This window comes from Propithecus coquereli, unplaced genomic scaffold, assembly GCF_000956105.1.
Source record: "Propithecus coquereli isolate 6110/MARCELLA unplaced genomic scaffold, Pcoq_1.0 Scaffold383, whole genome shotgun sequence".
NCBI classification, from domain to species: Eukaryota; Metazoa; Chordata; class Mammalia; order Primates; family Indriidae; genus Propithecus; species Propithecus coquereli.
The window spans coordinates 192327-210340 of record NW_012149541.1 but is presented as its reverse complement, the minus strand read 5'-3'; the positions used below and the strand labels follow the sequence as shown (position 1 = coordinate 210340).

The following is an 18014-nucleotide window of genomic DNA, read 5'->3' as shown; positions in this document are numbered from 1 at the left end:
TCTTCTGTAGCTCCCCTTTGCCTTTGGTATAAGTCCAAACTCCTTAACATTGACCTGGCCTCTGCCTATCTATGTGGTATCATCTCTTCTTCCTCTTGGTACAGCATACACCAGGCGTACAGAAAAAATATCTGCAATTTACATATGTTACATAGCAGTTGTTGAGTGCGTATTGTGTTTTAGCCATGATGCCACTTTCACACACATTAATGCCATTTAATCCTCCCATTAACTCTATAGGATAGGTTACATTTTACAAATGAGAAAATGTGACCTATTTTATAATGTCATTGTCCTATACACCAGTCCTGTCCAATAAGTTGTGCCCAGGGTAACAGGGTTGAATTAACTCAAAACTCACTACAAGAGCCAACAACAAGGTTGGGCGTGATGGCTCACACCTGTAATCCTAGCACTCTGGGAGGCCCGAGGCAGGAGGATCGCTTGAGGTCAGGAGTTCAAGACCAGCCTGAGCAACAGCAAGACCCCGCCTCTACTAAAAAGAGAAAAAATTAGCTGGGCATGGTGGCACACGCGTGTAGTTCCAGCTCCGGAGGCTGAGGCAGGAAAATCGCTTGAGCCCAGGAGTTGGAGGTTGCAGTGAGCTATGACGATGCCACTGCACACTGTAGCCTGGGAGACAGAGCAAGACCCTGTCTCAAAAAAAAAAAAAAAAGCCAACAACATTAATAGCATCTAACAATTTTTGTTAATCTACTTTGTGCCATGGTACTACATGTAAACATAACTCACATAAACTATTCTTGATTTGCAAAGAAGGAAATTCAAAGAGAAAGAGTAACTTGTTCAAAGGTACGTAGCTCAACACATCAGGGCCTAGATTTGAATGTAGGTCTTGTTACCCCAAAGCTCATGCTGTCTATCATCCCTATGGATGGAGGCAGTGAAATTATATAAACAGAGCCGTTTATCATTTGACAGCCTCTAAAATTTAAATTCTTCAATGTCTGTAATTGAATTATAAAAATTTCCACAACCCTTCCACCATCATTGGAACACACCCACATGTACCCATTTTTCTTCCAGATCCTATCATACAGTGGTGGAAAGAGCTTGGACTTGGAGTCAGACTCAGTTCTGATGGCCCCTCTACTAACCATCTCCTTGGATGAACCCTGGGATAAATAACTTTACTTCTTTGAATTGCTGGTTGCTTTTCTCAAAAACTCAGGATAGTAGTGCTTCCTTCCTGGGGTTGCTGAGACAAATAAAATGTGAGAGTACCTATTTCCTCTCTCCATCCCTTGTGCCTTAATAAGATAGTGCTTTATAGGATAGTGCCTTAGTGGTACATTGGGCACTATCATAATGGCTTCCTTGCTTTCTCCCTGCTTGTGTTCCCTGTGAAGATCACCACTGCCCTCACTCTATCACTGTTCCCCATCTATGCTCTACAATGCTACCTGAAAAATATTTCTAAAATACAAATCCTAGAGACTTTCTGTGAGTAATAATTGTGGGCTATTGTTCAGACACATCCTCTTATTGAAAAAATTAGAAATATTTAGATTAAAAAAATCTTAAAGCATGGAATAGCTAACAGGCATTATCAGGTTAAAATTGAAATTGAGAACCCAGATAATATTGCAGATTTGACCAGCAATTGTCAGGGACAGAAATAAGGTCCAGAATCCTTACAAGAAGCTGGGACCCCAAAGGGCTACACCATCAGGTTAGACCTGAAACATAGCAGCTTTCACATAGAATTACAGCCCAGGTTCAAGCTGACTGGGTCAACCAAGGAATCTCAAGTCTTGAATTGGTTTAAGGACCGGTAGTGCCTCTGGGTATCTGGCAAAATCAAATGGAAATTCTTTCAAAAAGGTTTCTTCAATTTAGGCCTCAGATTATTCAGTGACAAGCACATAAATATAACCAGGCACCCAAGAAAACCATAGTTCAAGGACAAGAACCATAAGAAACCACAAACAACAAAAGCAGCCCTTCAAAAATGTCATCAGATATTGAATCATCACAGTCCAAAAAACTTGTTTCCTCTGTTTAAAGATAAGTTTAAAGATATCTCCAAGAGATAGGAAACTATGAATTGTGACATAGCAAATTGAAAAGGAACCAAGAAAACTTCTAGATATAAACATTAGAGTAATGAAATTAAAAACTCCACGGACAAGGAATAGTATATATGTGATTAAGTATTTTGAAGAGAAAAACTCAGTGGATAAATTTAATAGCAAATTGGATAAAGCTGAAGAGAAAATTTACAAATTGGAAGACAGCAAAAAAAAAAATTATCCAGAATATTGGATAGAGAGACAAACAGAAAATGCAAAGGATTGGGCAAGAGACATAGAGAATAGAGTGAGAAGGTTTAAATAAGTTGAATTAGAGTCCTAGAAGGAGATGAGACAGAAAATGGGCAAAGGTGAAATTTGAAGGTAATGGCTGAGATTTTCCATAACAGGTGTGCTACCAAACCACAGATTTAAGCAGACCGATGACTGCATGTAGGATTTTTTTTTTAAGTTCCAAATTTAGATACACCAGGAGGAAACTACAAAAAGCCAGAGGCAAAGAGAAAATCTTAAAAACAGCTGGAGAAAAAAAAGATTATCTTCAAAGGAACCATAAACTGACTATTGACTTCTCACTAAATATAATTCTGATCATGTTATTTTCAGAATTTTCTTTTCTTCCTTTCTTTCTTCCTTTCTTCCTTTCTTCCCTTTCTTCCCTTTCTTTTCTTTCTTTCTTTCTTCTTTTTTTTTTTGAGACAGAGTCTCAGTCTGTTGCCTGGGCTAGAGTTCCATGGCATCAGCCTAGCTCACAGCAACCTCAAACTCCTGGGCTCAAGCAATCCTCCTGCCTCAGCCTCCCGAGCAGCTGAGACTATAGGCATGCGCCACCATGCTCGGCTAATTTTTTCTATATATTTTTAGTTGTCTCACTGATTTCTTTCTATTTTTAGTAGAGATGGGGTCTTGCTCTTGCTCAGGCTGGTCTCGAACTCCTAACCTCGGGAGATCCTCCCGCCTCAGTCTCCCCGAGTGCTAGGATTACAGGCGTGAGCCACCACACTCAGCCTATTTTCAGAATTTTCAATGGCTTTCCATCCCTAAAATATAAAATGCATACTTCTTCACAATGTCATATGAGGCTTTTCATGTTCTGGCTCCTAGCAATCCATTTAGATATACTCAGTTTACTCTTGAATATGTGCCTTTGCACACTCTCTTCTCCCTTTCTGGAATGCAATGCCCATCCACCTAACCAGTTCCTACTCAGCCTTCCCATTCTCAGCTCAGGGCTTAGCTGCTCTGTCAAGCTCTGCCTTGCTCCCTTCTTACTGCCCTCAGGCACACTGTTTGCCAGTAGTTACCAATACCATGTGCTTTAAATATTTGTCTGCATTTTTGTCTCACTTCTAACACATGAGTTCCCTGAAGACAGAAACAGGGCCATTTGCAATGAGTGACACTCCGTAGATATTCAGGATCTTCACTGGGTTGACTCCAGCATTTCAGCAATCCCATGGCCTCTTAAATGATAACTTGATATAAGTTTTCATGGCTCTTCCCATAATGGTCCAGTTCTTGCAAGTGTGGAGAACAGGTTACCACAGCCAGCGCCAGTATCCCTTCATGCTGTCATTGACTGGCTCTGCCTCTTCATTACCTGTTTCTTCAGTGAAGCTGGAATAGCAACACCCACTTTACCCGTAGTAGGAAGTTGTAAATCAAAAGAGGTGATGTGGGTGAACATGCTATGGAAACTCTCTGGCATCACACAGTTTCATTTCGGAGTGAGAAATGTGCTTGGGCCTGGAAATTTTGTGAAGAAGGGAGCTCATGGATGCCCCCTGAAGGCTGTTATCCCCGGGCCTTTGCCCTGACAGGAGCTGGGTGTGGGATCCTAGAACAATCATAGCACTCATTATGCCTGGCAAGCTTGCAGCACAGCAAATGCTTATCCACAGTGTATGTTACCTTGCCCCTGTGAGGACTTGTGCTGCCATTTCTACATTTCACTGGGGAGAGGGACTCATAAGATAAGTTTTCCTAGTTGATTGATTTTGAGAGCTCTGAGAGGGACATATTTTTATTTACAAATATATATTACAGTTGTCATTGAGTTCTCTTTGGAAATTGAAAATTTCTATGGCCCTTCATTCAGAGATAGAACAAGCTTGGATTTGTCAGAGTTTGTAAATCTTTTAATTACTGCCATTATCTTAATTCAGGTTCTGATTGTGTCTCACCTAGACTTTAACCCCATCTTTCTAAGATGTGTTACCATCATCTTTCTCCATTCCAGAGGGCTACCAAATTCATAGCCCTCAAATATATATGTGATACGTAAGTCTGGAGAGGAAAATTTCCCTGGCTTTTATAATGCTATATGGGATAGTGTACAGGCTTGTCAGTTTCATTGTCTGGACCTGTATGTTGGAAAGTATGTTCTGCTGAGAATAGCATTAAATCCTAAAATATCAATGGCTTACACAAAAAACAAGTTTATTTCTATCTCACATCAAAGAAACAGGCAGGCCAGGGCTTGTAGGTCAGCTTCACAGTCTTCAACTCATTCTGTTGTGCTGTACTGCAGAGTAGAAAACACCTTGTCTGTGGCCTCCAGGACCAAGATCAGAGGTCCAGCTATCACATCCACATTCCAGGCAGCAGGGTGGAGGAAAGAGAGACTGGGTGGGGGAAAGAGAGAAGGCTGGGCCTTCACCCTATAAAGACACTTCCTAGAAATCATTAACAGCGCTTTCCCCTGCATCTTGTTGGCAAAAACTTAGACATACAGACCATGCATAGTTGCAAGGAGGCTGAGGGGTGTGATCTTTTGACTAGGTGGCAGTATGCCTGGGTAAAAATTGGAATTCTTACTACTGGGAAATAAGAGACTAGATAATTGGGCAGTAATTGGAGTCCCCGCCACAGGGCCTATCCCATCTCTCCACCAGCTTTGTTTCTCCTCTTATCGCAGTCCCTCCCTACCCGAGTGCTGTGTCCTTAAATCTTTTGTTGGGCCTTTACTACGCCAGGCCCTCTCACAGCTCTGGGCTTTTCACAGGTTCTCTTGCTTTTGCCTGGAATGCCCTTCAACTTCCTCATTTCTCTTCTAAACATCTATACATCCTTCAAGCCCCAAGTCATTTCCTCAGTGAATTTTTCTTCCTTAGCAGCGACAGGCACCACATTACTCCTTACGTGTGCACGTAGCAGTGTGGAGGGATGGAAGAGCTTGTGGATTTAGTAGGTGAACAGAATTGGGTTTCAGTCTCCCTGTCCAGCCTGGGCTGGAAAGTATAAATATGGAATTTCTCGGCATGTAAATTATATTTAAAGCCACAGCCCAGTTTTCTCTCCTGAGTTTCAGACCTTCATTTTGAACTGCTTACTCAGTATCATCCCTTGAAGGTCTCACAGATGGCCTCCCAAATGCGACCACCTCCAGAATAGAACTCTTGATTTTCACCTCCTCCTCTCGTCTTGCCAGTAAGTGATGCCTCTGTCAACCTAGCTGCAGATGTCAGAAAGCTGGAAATAATCCCTCACTTCTCATATCTAATAATCCTTAAGCTCTCATATCTAATTATGACCATGTCTGTCAGTTCAACTCCAAAATGTATCTTAATTCTGTCTCCAATGCCTATATCACCGCTCCGTCCTCTCATGCCTAGACCACTGCAATAGCTCTTAACTGGTCTCCCTACAACTACTCCTACTGTAATCTTGCCCCGGGCAATGTTACTCTCACACGGAATCCTCAGCCAGCTCGCCATTGTATATAGGCTTTAATTCTGGATTCTTACATCCTACGAGGCCCACCTGACTTCACTCCCATCTACCTCTGATTCTCATTTCTTGCCGTGCCCATTTTGCTGACTGTGCTCCAGCCTTGTGGCCTTCCTTCTGGTGTTGACTGTGAGAAGAACTTCCTGCCTCCACTCCTTCCCACGTGCCATTCCCTACCCAGGGTCTCTTGTCCCCCTCTTCACTCCTGTACACTCCGTCCTCACGTCTCAGCTTAAATGTCCCGTCCTCACAGGGCTTTTCCTTAACCTCTAATCTAAATCATATGCTCTTTTCCTTTCCTTTTGGGGATTGTTCTTTCCTTCTTAGCATGTATCGCAATTTATAATTTTATATTCTTTGAGTGATTTATTTATATAATATCATTCCACATTAGCCTATATGTTCCATGATGGCTGGGATTGTATTTCATTTACTCACTACTGAATCCTCTCGGTGCCCCTGTTCAATGAATACACATGGAATAGATGAATATATAAATGCTCTTGTGATTAAACAATGTAGTTGATTCTCTCATTAAATTGACAGTTTTGCTATTTAGTGTGGCAAGACATAGTTGTTGGAAACATTAAGGTAATTCACCTTTCTAACCTGGCATTGTGTTTCTTTATCTCCATTGACCATGTCTATGATTCCCACCTGCAAGGCTATAAACTTCAGTTTTATTAGAATGTAACTTTGTCTGAACAAAGCCTAATTTCTGCCAGGATGTCCTTATGAATACAGAACCTGAAAAGGCCATGTTCCAGTGTGATATCTGAAAATCATGATTGGGCCTACTTCTATGGCTTGCCCTCTCTTTGGATGTAACCTGGTATAACCTTTGTAACACAAGACTTGCTGTGGTTGGCATGGAATCTGAAGTTATTTTAAGATAGACCTATCAGCGACTGTCACAAAAAGCTGCTGCCCAGGATTTGGGTTGCCTTGGAAAAACCAGTCCTCTCACTACCCTGTCTGGGTTGCTAGCTTTTGAGACCAAAAATTCAGCTATTGGATATCTGAGTGTACTTGTTCGTGGTAATTCCAGCTTTCTATTAATATTTTTTTCCTGAATTACCTTGTTGTGCAGAACACATTGGCAAGGTATGTTATGGAACAAACAGATCAACAACTTGTGTGGTTTTTTTCTCCCTAAGATTATAAAAAATGTTCTGAAAGCATCTGATGATTTTGGAATCCTGAACCATGGGTCTAAAATAAAAGATGAACTTGTGGAGACAGAGAGTACAATGATGGTTACCAGAGGCTGAGAAGGGTAGCAGGGAGGAGGGGATAAAGTGGGGATGGTTAATGGATGCAAAAATGTAATTAGATAGAAGGAACAATATTTGATAGCACAACAAAATGACAATAACCAAAAATAAGTTAGGGTATACTTTAAAATAACTAAAAGAGTGGAATGAGAATGTTCTTAATACCAAAAAATGTTAAAGGCCTGAGGTGATGGATACCCCAGTTACCCTGATTTCATTAATTTATATTATATCGCCTGTATCAAAACATCACATGTACCCTATATACAACTATTATGTGTCCATGATAATTAAAAATTAAAAACTTAAAAAAAAAGATGAACTTGACTGATATCCCTCTTTTGCTGATGGATAGGGCAATCTACAGTGGGAGAATTTCTGTTTGCTTTTTCTTTTTGGAAAATAATGAGGATTCTGCTTTCAGTGGGTACTTTAGTAGGTAGGTTTCTGCACAGATGGAAAAGCAAACAGTTGATCGTTCTTAATCCCCAGTAGGTCAGATCATGTCAGTGTTTCCAGAATACGCCCAGAATGGTAAAAGTTGGCTTTAAACTGAGCTTTTGCTAAGAAGCAGCCAGTCCTGAAAAGGATTTATTTATTTATTTTGGCCTTGGTAATGTCTAAATGATGATAAGTACAAGTCTCTGTTAGCTCTCTGGAGTGGCTCCCACATAAATTGGTTGTGACCCTTAGAATCTAGAAACTCCAATATATTATAGTTGGAGAAGAAGACTTTGTGGGGGAAATCTAATGTAACAAGTGAAAATACAAAATTTTAAGTGTTCAGAAGTGTGTAATTTGCTGCTTTTGTTCATGAGTGTTTTTAATACTTCTGCTACAGAGCCTAACTGCCTCTTTCCTGGGGAGATTTGGTTTCAGTTTCTTGGGTGAATGTGCATTTTATAAGTTTTTTAAGAAAGGAAATTAAACATTAAAAGACTTTAAGTACTTTTCTTTTTATATAATGTCACTAAGAAAAGCCAGGAAAATTGAGGTTGGGTTTTTTATTTATTTATTTAATAGATATAATCTATTTTCCACCATTTTGTTTGTTATGGCTAGTACCAAAGTACTTTTAAAAGTTAACATTTATTTTGATTTTGTTTTATTTCAGCAGATGTGCATAATAAATTAACCTATCTCTATTCTTCATTGTGGGCTGGGACAATATTTAATATCTAGGTTTTGGGCATTTGACACACAAGTGATTTAGTTTAATTTAACATAGTTCGATGCTCTCCACTTGTATAATGTTTAGCATGTAAATAATATTAAATAGATAAAATGTGGCTTGCTGAGGCTAAGTGCTCAGTGTGAGCATTAATATAGGTATATGATATGATTGGCCACATTAACCACTGTGGGCCTGGGTTTCCTCTTCTGTAAAGTGAGTAGTTTAGGGTAAATGGTAGATCTGATTTTGAAAATCCCATGAGTCAATAGGCATCTAATTGATTCTTTCTCTTCTCTCTTTTTCTCTCTTTTTTATGTAGGAAAAGAGGATGCTGGTGCACCAGTTAAAAAAGATGAGAGCACCTCCATGTCACAAGACATAAGAGCTTTACCAGAGAAGTCCCTGCAAAGATCAGCAAAGGTCATTGCCTACAGATTTTCTCCACTTGTCCAAATGGCTATCATCTCAGCTACTTGTCAAAGCTCTCTCATGTGATTCAGTCAGGACTGTAGTTGGTCAGTTAATCAGAAAAGTCAGTGGAACCACGGAATCATGAAAAGTGAATTTTTAAAAATAACTGTAAATATAAATATATATCTGTTTGCCTGCCTTTGGATAAAGGTTCAAGGCCTTTTCTTTGAGTATGGGTATGTTGATTGGAATTCCGCATCATCTTTCTTGGTTAATCCACACTTGTAATGTGGCATTTGTGACTTCCAGTTTTGGTTATTTATAATGAAGTGAGAATTAGACACTGGAGAAGCAATGTGAATATAGACTCCCTCTGGATTTTTACAGGTTTTGCTCCAGTTTTTTTATTGTTGTCATGCCCATACCTAATTAAAAAATACATTTTTAATAAGTCTTTTTTAGTTTTTCTGTAGTATTCAATTTAGTTATCATAGAAACAATTGTTTTATTTTCCTATTTCAGTTTTTTGCATAATTTCATCTTATTCTTTATGCATGCTGGTGGCATACTCAGATGTGGAATCAAACACAGTTGACTCAAGCTATGCAAATATGCAGATGGGGGAACAAACACAGCTGACTCGTGGTGGCAGAAGTGGTGCAAGGGGCGTAACATCACGAGGCTTTTTGTGTACCAGGGGCATCTATCGGTGTGTTCAACTTGGGAATGCACTGTGCTCACTCCACCTAGCAAGTTGGTTGAGAGTGTATCTCTCCTGCATATCAACATGAAGAATTTAAAAATTATACTCTCTCTCTATATTACTCCCATTGCCCACCCAGTTGTCCAGATCTTGATGTCACTAAGCCGTTTGAGTACTAACCATGCACTAAGCAGCATGCTAGGTGTGGAAGATCATAATGAATGGAAAGTCTGGAGGCTGGGGCTGGCTCACAGACCTGTTTTGTTTGACCTGTGCAGTATTTAAAAATTTTGACTTCATAGCTTACATTTTAAAAAGGGAGGGGGAATGTTCACATTAAAAATTAGACTTCTGGCCTCTCTTGGCAAAACAAAATATCCGGCGACACTGACCGAGCCACGTTCCTAAATGGCTTTAGTCAGAGCTGAGTAGAGGCAACCCTCTGTTGATGGAACTTGTGTTCTGTAATTTGCTACTGCCCTCCAACTGTGCCCTTCCTCTCTCCCCTCCCCTCTGCTTCCCTCCTTTCTTCTCTCCCCTCTTCCCTTTCCCTTCACTTTTGGATAGTGTTTCTTAATGAATTCAGCCTAAAATTACAAGGCAAAACAGTACTTGCATGGTAAACTTATGCTGTGATAGAGTCATTTCCATGATAACTAGTATTATACGAATCACAAGTAATGCAGTAATGTCAACCTGCTTTGTATACTTCCTGTGCTGTCAGAAATTAAGACAAGAAGCAAGGATTTCTGGTTCAGACAAAATGGCATAGACTTGTTTCTTTTTGCTCCTCCTGCTAAGTATAACTATAAACCCTCAAAAAACACAAGAGGCAACCAAAGGAAAATTCTAAAAAGTGAAAAAAGGAAGACAAACTAGTCAGGGACCCCAGAATTAGAGAAAAAACATAGCGGCAGGTATAACCCTCATCAACGGAAGGTGACCCAGGCCCAGTGTTTCTGAATCCTAACCTAGCAGTAGAAGGTTACCCCAGATAGACTCATTCCTCACTCAGGTCTAACAGAAATCCCTGCACAACACCAGGCAATCCAGGCAGCATCTGTAAGGGGAGTTGACTGGGAGTCCAGATGACAGTAAGTGGCCAGGAGAAGGGCTCTTCTTCCCCCCAGGCCTGAGACTTCTCTCTCCCACTGAGAGATACCATGTATCTGTGGCTTCAATCAGGAGGATCCCACCAGAAGTAGCAGCCCAGCCCAGCCCAGGAAACCTCTTTGTCCCCATGGGCCTGAGACTCTCATCTACACGGCGGCAACACTGGACAGCTTGAGGTCACCAGTAACAAGCATCCCAGTTTGGGAAACCCCTTTGTCCTCACAGGCATGAGTCTCCCCTCCTTCACCCAGAGATACCGGATAGCCTGGTGGCATTAGCAAGGAAGATCCTGCCATAATGGGTGTGTGGGCCAGGAAGCTTCTTTGTCTCTGTGTGCTGGAGACTTCCCTCTCCCAGTGAAAAACACTAGGAAGCCAGGTAGCACCAGTAAAGAGATCCTGCCACAACAAGAAACCCAAAAGGGGAAGCCTCTTTGTCCCTGCAGGCAGGAGATTCCCATTTCATACTCAGACCAGGTGGCTTGGCCTGAGGAAATTCCTTCCACCCCCACAGGCTGTAACAGTGGAGACCAGTGGGAGCCCCAGTGGCAACATATGAACCAAAATGGCAAAATAGCACTGTAAAGACTCTGTAAGTGAAATTGTCATTGTCACTACAGCCCACAAAAGTCAGTTAGAACCTGCATACTAAACCTAAACAGGGTGACTGCCTTCTAAAATGAAAAGATTTAAAGGAAGCCCAGAGTCTCTTAACATGATAGCCAAAAGATCCAGGATACAAATAAAAACCGTCTGTCATACCAAGAACCAGGAAAATCACAATTTGAATGAGAAAAGACAGTCAACTGATGCCAGCGTCAAGCTATTGCAGTTATCTGACAGTGATTTTAAAATAGCCATCATAAAAGTTCTTTAGTAAGCAATTAAAAATTCCCTTGAAACATTGAGAAGATGGAAAATGTCAGCAAAGAAATAGAAGTTCTAAGAACGAACCAAATAGAAATTATAGAACAGAAAAATACAGTAAGAAATACTCGCTGGATGGGCTCAGTAGTAGAGTAGAGATGACATAGCATAGAATCGGTGAAGTAGAGGACAGATCCATAGAATTCACTCAATCTGAACAAAGAACATAGACAAAAAAATGAACAAAGCCTCAGGGAGCTGGGGGACAATAACAAAGATTCAACATTCAGATAACTGGAGCCCCAGTAGGAGAGCATCCGTGAGTGGGAATAAAAGAAGAGATTGTGCTGAGTGGGGACAGGTAAAAAGATATCTTCAGAGATTTTGAGGTTCTAGCAAAAGTTATATAACATTAATGTATAATGGGATCTGTGCAATTGTGATTTCTTCTTTGCCGATCAACTCTATAGCTTGTGTTTAAGGTTAGAGAATACCAGTGGCTGGATTGAGGACTGTTCAGGTGGGTGTAGTGGAAGGACCAGAAGGGTGGACATCCCAGGAAAGAGGACTTTAAGTGATGAAACACAGTCGCTCTGGGAGGGAGGAAAGGATCCATGTAGCTAACAGAGAACAGGCAAGGTGCTAGAAGTCTTGATGTGGTGAAAAAGCCTGTGGAGTGCAGCATGGGAGAGCAAGAGAACTGCGTGATGGACTAGTCTGAGAGTAGGTGTCAGGATTGGACTAGTTCCACATGATGCTGAAGCGTGGCCATGAGGGCGAGTTGCTGAAGTTGAATGGAGCTGAAGGCTACTGGTGTTGAAGAGATCTGGGAACTGTGAGGATGAGGTGTTGGCTGAATCATTCACCTGGATGAGAGTGGGAGAGGCAGACTGTAAGCCAGGTATTGCAAAGTGACCAGGAGGTGATTGGATGACAGCAACAAGAAAGGCACTGCCTGAACCAGGAGAGGGTGCAGATACATTCATGAGAGAAGAGCAAAGGTCTGGACATGGCAGTGCAGCATGGGAAAACATGGACACCTCCTCCGAGGCTGTGTGCAGAAGAAGGAGCAGCCGCTGCCCGAAGTCTCCGGGGCAGATAGTCCTTAGGACAAACAAGTGCATGCAAGGAGGGGCCCCAGAGTATTCTGGAAAAGGGTCACAGCAGATTATTCACAGTAGAAAGATGTTTTCCAAGGAGGAAGGAAGAGTAAGGGGTTAGAAAGTAGAGCATATAGGCTGGTCCAAAGGTAGTGAGTTATCTCACTTGATTGTTCACAGTCAGTTACAGATTGAACTCCTTGTTCTACTACTTTCCTCCCTTCTCACTACTGCACTTGACTAGTCTTAAAAAAATAAAAAAAGAAAGTAGAGCATATAGTGAGGCTGAGAAGACAGGTGCCCCTTCCTGTGGAGTAGTGGCTGGGAGTGACTAGGGGAGAGGTGTGGTACCCTCCACTGGTTTAGAGGTTCTCTGCAGATAGGCCGAAACCCCACGTGGTGTCAGAGACATGAATGAGAGCAGCAGCCAGCTCAACAGCAGTCTGAATTTTTGCTCAGAGATCTAGTAGAATGATGGCAAGTAATTCCAACAAATGGATGAAACTGCAATCTGTCTACAGTGGGAAAAGGCAACAGTTCAGGAAGAATGCCCTCCCAGGATGGGTGAAGGAGAAGATTCACTTTCTTCGAAAATGCTTCTCTGTTGGTGGAAATAGCGTGTGCGTGTAGTGGAGTGGCGGTCTGAATCTTCACCTACTAAAATGAGAGATCGGGTTTAATCTTGGAAAGAAGGAAGGTTAAATATTTCTCCTTTCAGCTGTTGAAGGCACAATTAAGAACAGTAATTTATGTTTAATAACATTTTTTTTTTAAAAAAGCAACTACTGTGATGTTCATATGAGATACTGGTATTGTTCATGTGAGAAAAATGTAATGTGGAAAAAATATGTGGAGCTATACTTCCCTGCTGAAATCCCACATATCTTCATAAGCACTTTCATCTGATTCATCCATGTATTGCATAGTTTTTCTTGGATATGTATGCTTACTAGATACTTGTTGCAACCTAAATATAGATTACTTAGTCACAGAGCATCACCGAAAGGCACTTCATTTTGATCTAGAAAAACTGTGGGATCCAGCTAGTTGATCAAATATAATAATGTCCTGCTGACTTCTCCCATCTGTTATCCAGTTCTACAGATAAACAATATTGACTGTATCTTTGATGTTTTCAGGTGGTTTACATCTTGGAGAAAAAACATTCTCGAGCAGCAACTGGCTTCCTCAAACTCTTGACTGATAAGAACAGCGAACTGTTTAGGAAATATGCCCTGTTTTCTCCCTCAGACCACCGAGTGCCTAGAATTTATGTGCCTCTCAAGGACTGTCCCCAGGACTTTGTGACACGGCCTAAAGATTATGCCAATACACTGTTCATCTGCCGCATCGTGGACTGGAAGGAGGACAGCAATTTTGCCCTGGGGTAGGTGATCTCTGGTAGGAAAAGCCACAGGTCACAGGTAGAACTCAGGCTGTTAGGTAAACTTTTTGTGTATTTTAATTATTATTTCTTTATTAAAGCATGGTGCATGGTATAGTTTGGTTCTGATTCTTTAGAAATTACCCTTAGCTGCCACCTCAACTGGTTGTCTGTATTACCAGGCAATCACCTCATTTTTGGCTTTTGGCATGAAATATAAGCACATTCTGAGCCTCTCCTTATGTTATGTCATGCATCTGTTTGTACTTGAGTACAGAGAATTCATTGCCCCAATCTGTCCTCTCCTTTTAGACACTACTGTCAAAATATGCAAAGTCCAGGTATATTCAGGGGACCCCAGGGTCCTTTCCTTTAAAATGTGAATATGAAGGCATGTTTGAATAATGTGCTTTTTTGGTATTGATCTTCAAAGGTTTCACCTATGGCATTAAAAACTAAATTACCCTACTGTAAGCAGGAAAAGGGTACCATGTTTTTCTGGAAGTTGTCAGAAATCAATCTAAATTAAGTACATATGATACAATCCCAGAGCATCATGGATGGCCACTTCATTTTGATCTGAAGAAACTGCTGGACCCAGATGTTTGATCAAATATGATGCCTATTTTCTTCTTAAAACTGGTATTTATTTTGAAAGAAAAACCATATTAACTTTTAGCTGAATCTTTAGGCCTTTATTATAGATGGTATCTGGTTTATGCTTTATAGGAAATGAATGTAAGGTATATAATCTAGAAAAGAGCCTGTTCTGATATTTACTTTTAGACTAGTTTAGTGACTTGCTTGTTGGTCATCTAACTTGTACAGGATGCACCCACTTGGTCTGTGGTTATGAGAACCAACAGTGAATGAATGGCCACAACGTGCTGCTCCTTTTATCAGGTTTATTTTATACTTAGCTTCTTATGCCTAGCAAAGTAAGCCAAGTCAAATCTGTGTGTCATACTAATGCAATTTCAGAAACAGTACCCTGTGCCTCTATTTCAGTTATATGAAGATCAGTGTGATTTATGTGATCTCAGAGTCACTTAGGAATAGTTGCACTTTCTTTTTTGCTCTCAAGTGTTATGATTGCAGAATCATCATTCTAAAGCCTAACTCAATATCCAGAAGTGACGTCAGCCCCTTGAGCCCTAAATAATCCTCCTCACAAGTTTGCCAGTTTCTCACAATCAAATCAAAAGGTCCAGTAATGGCTGTGCCACCTGGCCCCTGTTGATTGTGCTGCCACATTCTGTTTGGCAGTGAAAAGGGAAGAGTTTTCACATCAAACCAGGAAATCCAACCTTGTCTTTTATCTGCTTTTCCGTCATATCCCATTGTGCGTTCTTGATTGGACTACTTCCTTAGTTTTCAGGTTGTAAGGGTGTAGTCAGGAAATCTTCATGGTATGAGTTTCTCTTACTGCTTGAATGGCTTTATAAGTTTTTGTTTTATTTTTTTAATAGCTTAGCCATTACTCCATCAGGAACCTTTTTCTTGAGGGTAAAGTACAGCAGCATCCCAAAAGGGAGTCAGGCCTTTGAAGCATCGAGCACATTTGCTGGATCCAAGGAAGGAATATTTAAAAATGCTAATCATGTAAGAATCATGTAATTTTCAAAATAATAAATTGGAAGACAATTCTATTTAGATGGAAAATTATGCTTTTTGTACACCTTCTTGATATGAAGACATTAAAAATGGTCTTTTATAGAAACATGTTTTTTGAAATCTTCGTATGAAAGAAAATTTATTTTAAGAAATAAAACGTGGCAAGTTTTCACAATGAAGCTCTCAAATGACGCCTCTCGCATGAGAGGTCAGGGCTGCAGCTGTTGAGCATGTTGATGATCACCTTGCCATTTTGTTCTGGCTATCCGTTACTGATCTTTAGGAGCTGAGGTCACTGGTTCCCAACATGCTGTGCTGTGACTGCCTAGGTGTCCTCCCTTTGCCAGGTTTTGATCAGGAGCTCCCAGGAAGATGGTACCTGCTGTGGGCGTGAATGTGTGTAGTTAGCTTCCACATAAACTATTCCTAAAAACTGGGTTTAGCTAAGGTGGCTTCCTTCTGAATTTCTTCTTGGCCCCTACACCTCTACCCTTAAAAGTATTGAACTTCCTCTGTGTACGTAATTGCTACTAAATTATTCAAGTCCAAAGTCATTTCCCTCTTCTGTAGTTAAAGTCACTTCATGAGACAAGTGTTGATCAACTGTGTACAAGGTACTATGTATGCTATATTATCTGAAAAATGCAAACGTAAACAAGCTATGGTTTCTTTATTTAAAGAAGTTATAATCTAATGCAGAAGGGCTTATACATAAATGTCATAGGGATAATTTGATCCTAAAAAATGTAATCCCATTTGAGCTAATTTAAATAAAAGTAGGGATATAAGAAACTGGTGGTTCTTCTAAAAACCAAAGCGGGAAATAGAGGCCTTATGAGAAACTCAGTACTAACAAGGCAGCAAAGGAACTGCACCTTCTGTCTCAGCTCCCCTGACCAGCCCGGCCACCACATCGTATCTTTACCCTTTCTGCGTTATTCTGTTTCTCTCTACACAGTAGCCTTCTACCTGCTCAACAGCAGACATGGTCCCAAAATGGCACTGCCAGTCCTCTGCAGGTCACATACCAAAGTCTAGATCACAATTTAGAATTTCTTTCTTTTTCTTTCTTTTCTCTTGTTATCTTCATTTGGTTGAAACACAATACAGAATTTCTAGGGTAGAAAATATTACTGGTCTAGCTTGAGATTGGTATTTTCCTTGCTCAGTAGTTTTAGCCAGAGGTAGGGGTTCAGGGTCCCACCACCCACCACCTAATTAGCAGGACTGTGGGACTCAACTCTCTTGGAAAGAGCATGAATAAAGTCGATCACTTGAATGGCCTGTCTCTTTGGGCTCTAACTGTAGTGCAAGATAGAATGTTATAAGTTCTTCCATAGGAATAAGATAATTTGGGGGAAGTTTGGAGGAGGTGGGTGAAGGGGGAAGTCCAGGATCATTTCTTGGAGAACAGAGGCCTCTGCTGAAAGATCACTCTGACTGAGTGCAGGTGGAAAGGGATGTACCTGGCAGCAAGAAGCCATAATAAGCTATGGCAGTAAGACAGATGAGGTGAGAGAATGTGAAATAAAGAATTTCAATGAAGGAAACAAAAGGAGTGAAAACATTCAGGAGAGATTAAGAAGATAAATTCTCCCAGATGTGATGACTGATTAGAAATGGGGCATGAAGGAGAAGGATGGACTCTTGGATGAACTTTCAGGGCTCTGACGGGTGAGTGGGTAGATGCTGATGACATTTCATCATAATTCACTGGGAACAGCCTTCCCTCCTACTGTACCCTTCACTTATGCCTCAGAGCTTGCAGTTTCCCATGCTGGCTGTTTGGTCATAGCTCCAAACCCTTGTACATTACACTTCCTTTCCCAGCAGTGGCTTTCTCCTCTCTCTAGTGTTTGCTGGGTGAAGCACTCAACTTTTAAACTTAACTCAGTTGTCTACTCGAAAAATGTTCCCTGACTCACAGGCCTCCCTTCTGGTGCTCACATAGCTTCTAATAATACCATTACTGTAGCTCTCATTTGTTTGGATTATAATTGCTTATTCAAGTATTTAACTTGGCCTTGAGCTCCTTTAGGACAAGGATACTCAAGTGAACATTTGCTGGCTGGTCAGATGAGTAGATGGAAATGAATTGATGACCCCAAGGTCTTGAACCAGGTTAAGTAGGAAGATGTTGCACCATAAATCAAGCTAGAAAACAGAAGGAGTGGTTTGGAACAGAAAATGATGAAAACCAAGGTTCTATGACTTAAAAATTAATGCTCAATAATAGCATACAACAAGTATATAAACTCAAGTGGGGAATGCCAAATTTAGAAGATACAGATATTTAAAAAAAGATTGAATAGAATGCACACATTAATAGAATATATGTTGTTAGTAGCTTTGGAAGGGTCCTTAAGACCCTTCTTTTGGCCTCCCCTTCACAGTAAACATTGCTTCTCTGGCACCCCAGTGGTGCTTTGGGGCCTCAGTTTAAGGGCAGCTCAAAGAGTATTACAGTGTTGTAGACTTCCAGTTGTTAGAAAGTTATTTTCCATCTAGTTTTTACAATTGTCATGAGAGATCTTAGTTGAACCTCATTCACCTTTCTGTACATCACATCTACCACATTTTCATGAATCTTAG

At 40.8% G+C, this 18014-nt stretch overlaps 1 protein-coding gene across 1 annotated transcript in view; it reads left to right on the top strand.

Moving 5' to 3' along the window:
* The window catches only part of DIS3L2 (DIS3 like 3'-5' exoribonuclease 2), a 394844-nt gene that overhangs the window by 194971 nt on the left and 181859 nt on the right, over positions 1-18014 (top strand). Inside the window, exons 7-8 of the mRNA XM_012652208.1 lie at positions 8551-8651; positions 13564-13811. Coding sequence (XP_012507662.1) covers positions 8551-8651; positions 13564-13811 — 349 coding nt within the window. The remainder of the gene's footprint in view (positions 1-8550; positions 8652-13563; positions 13812-18014) is intronic.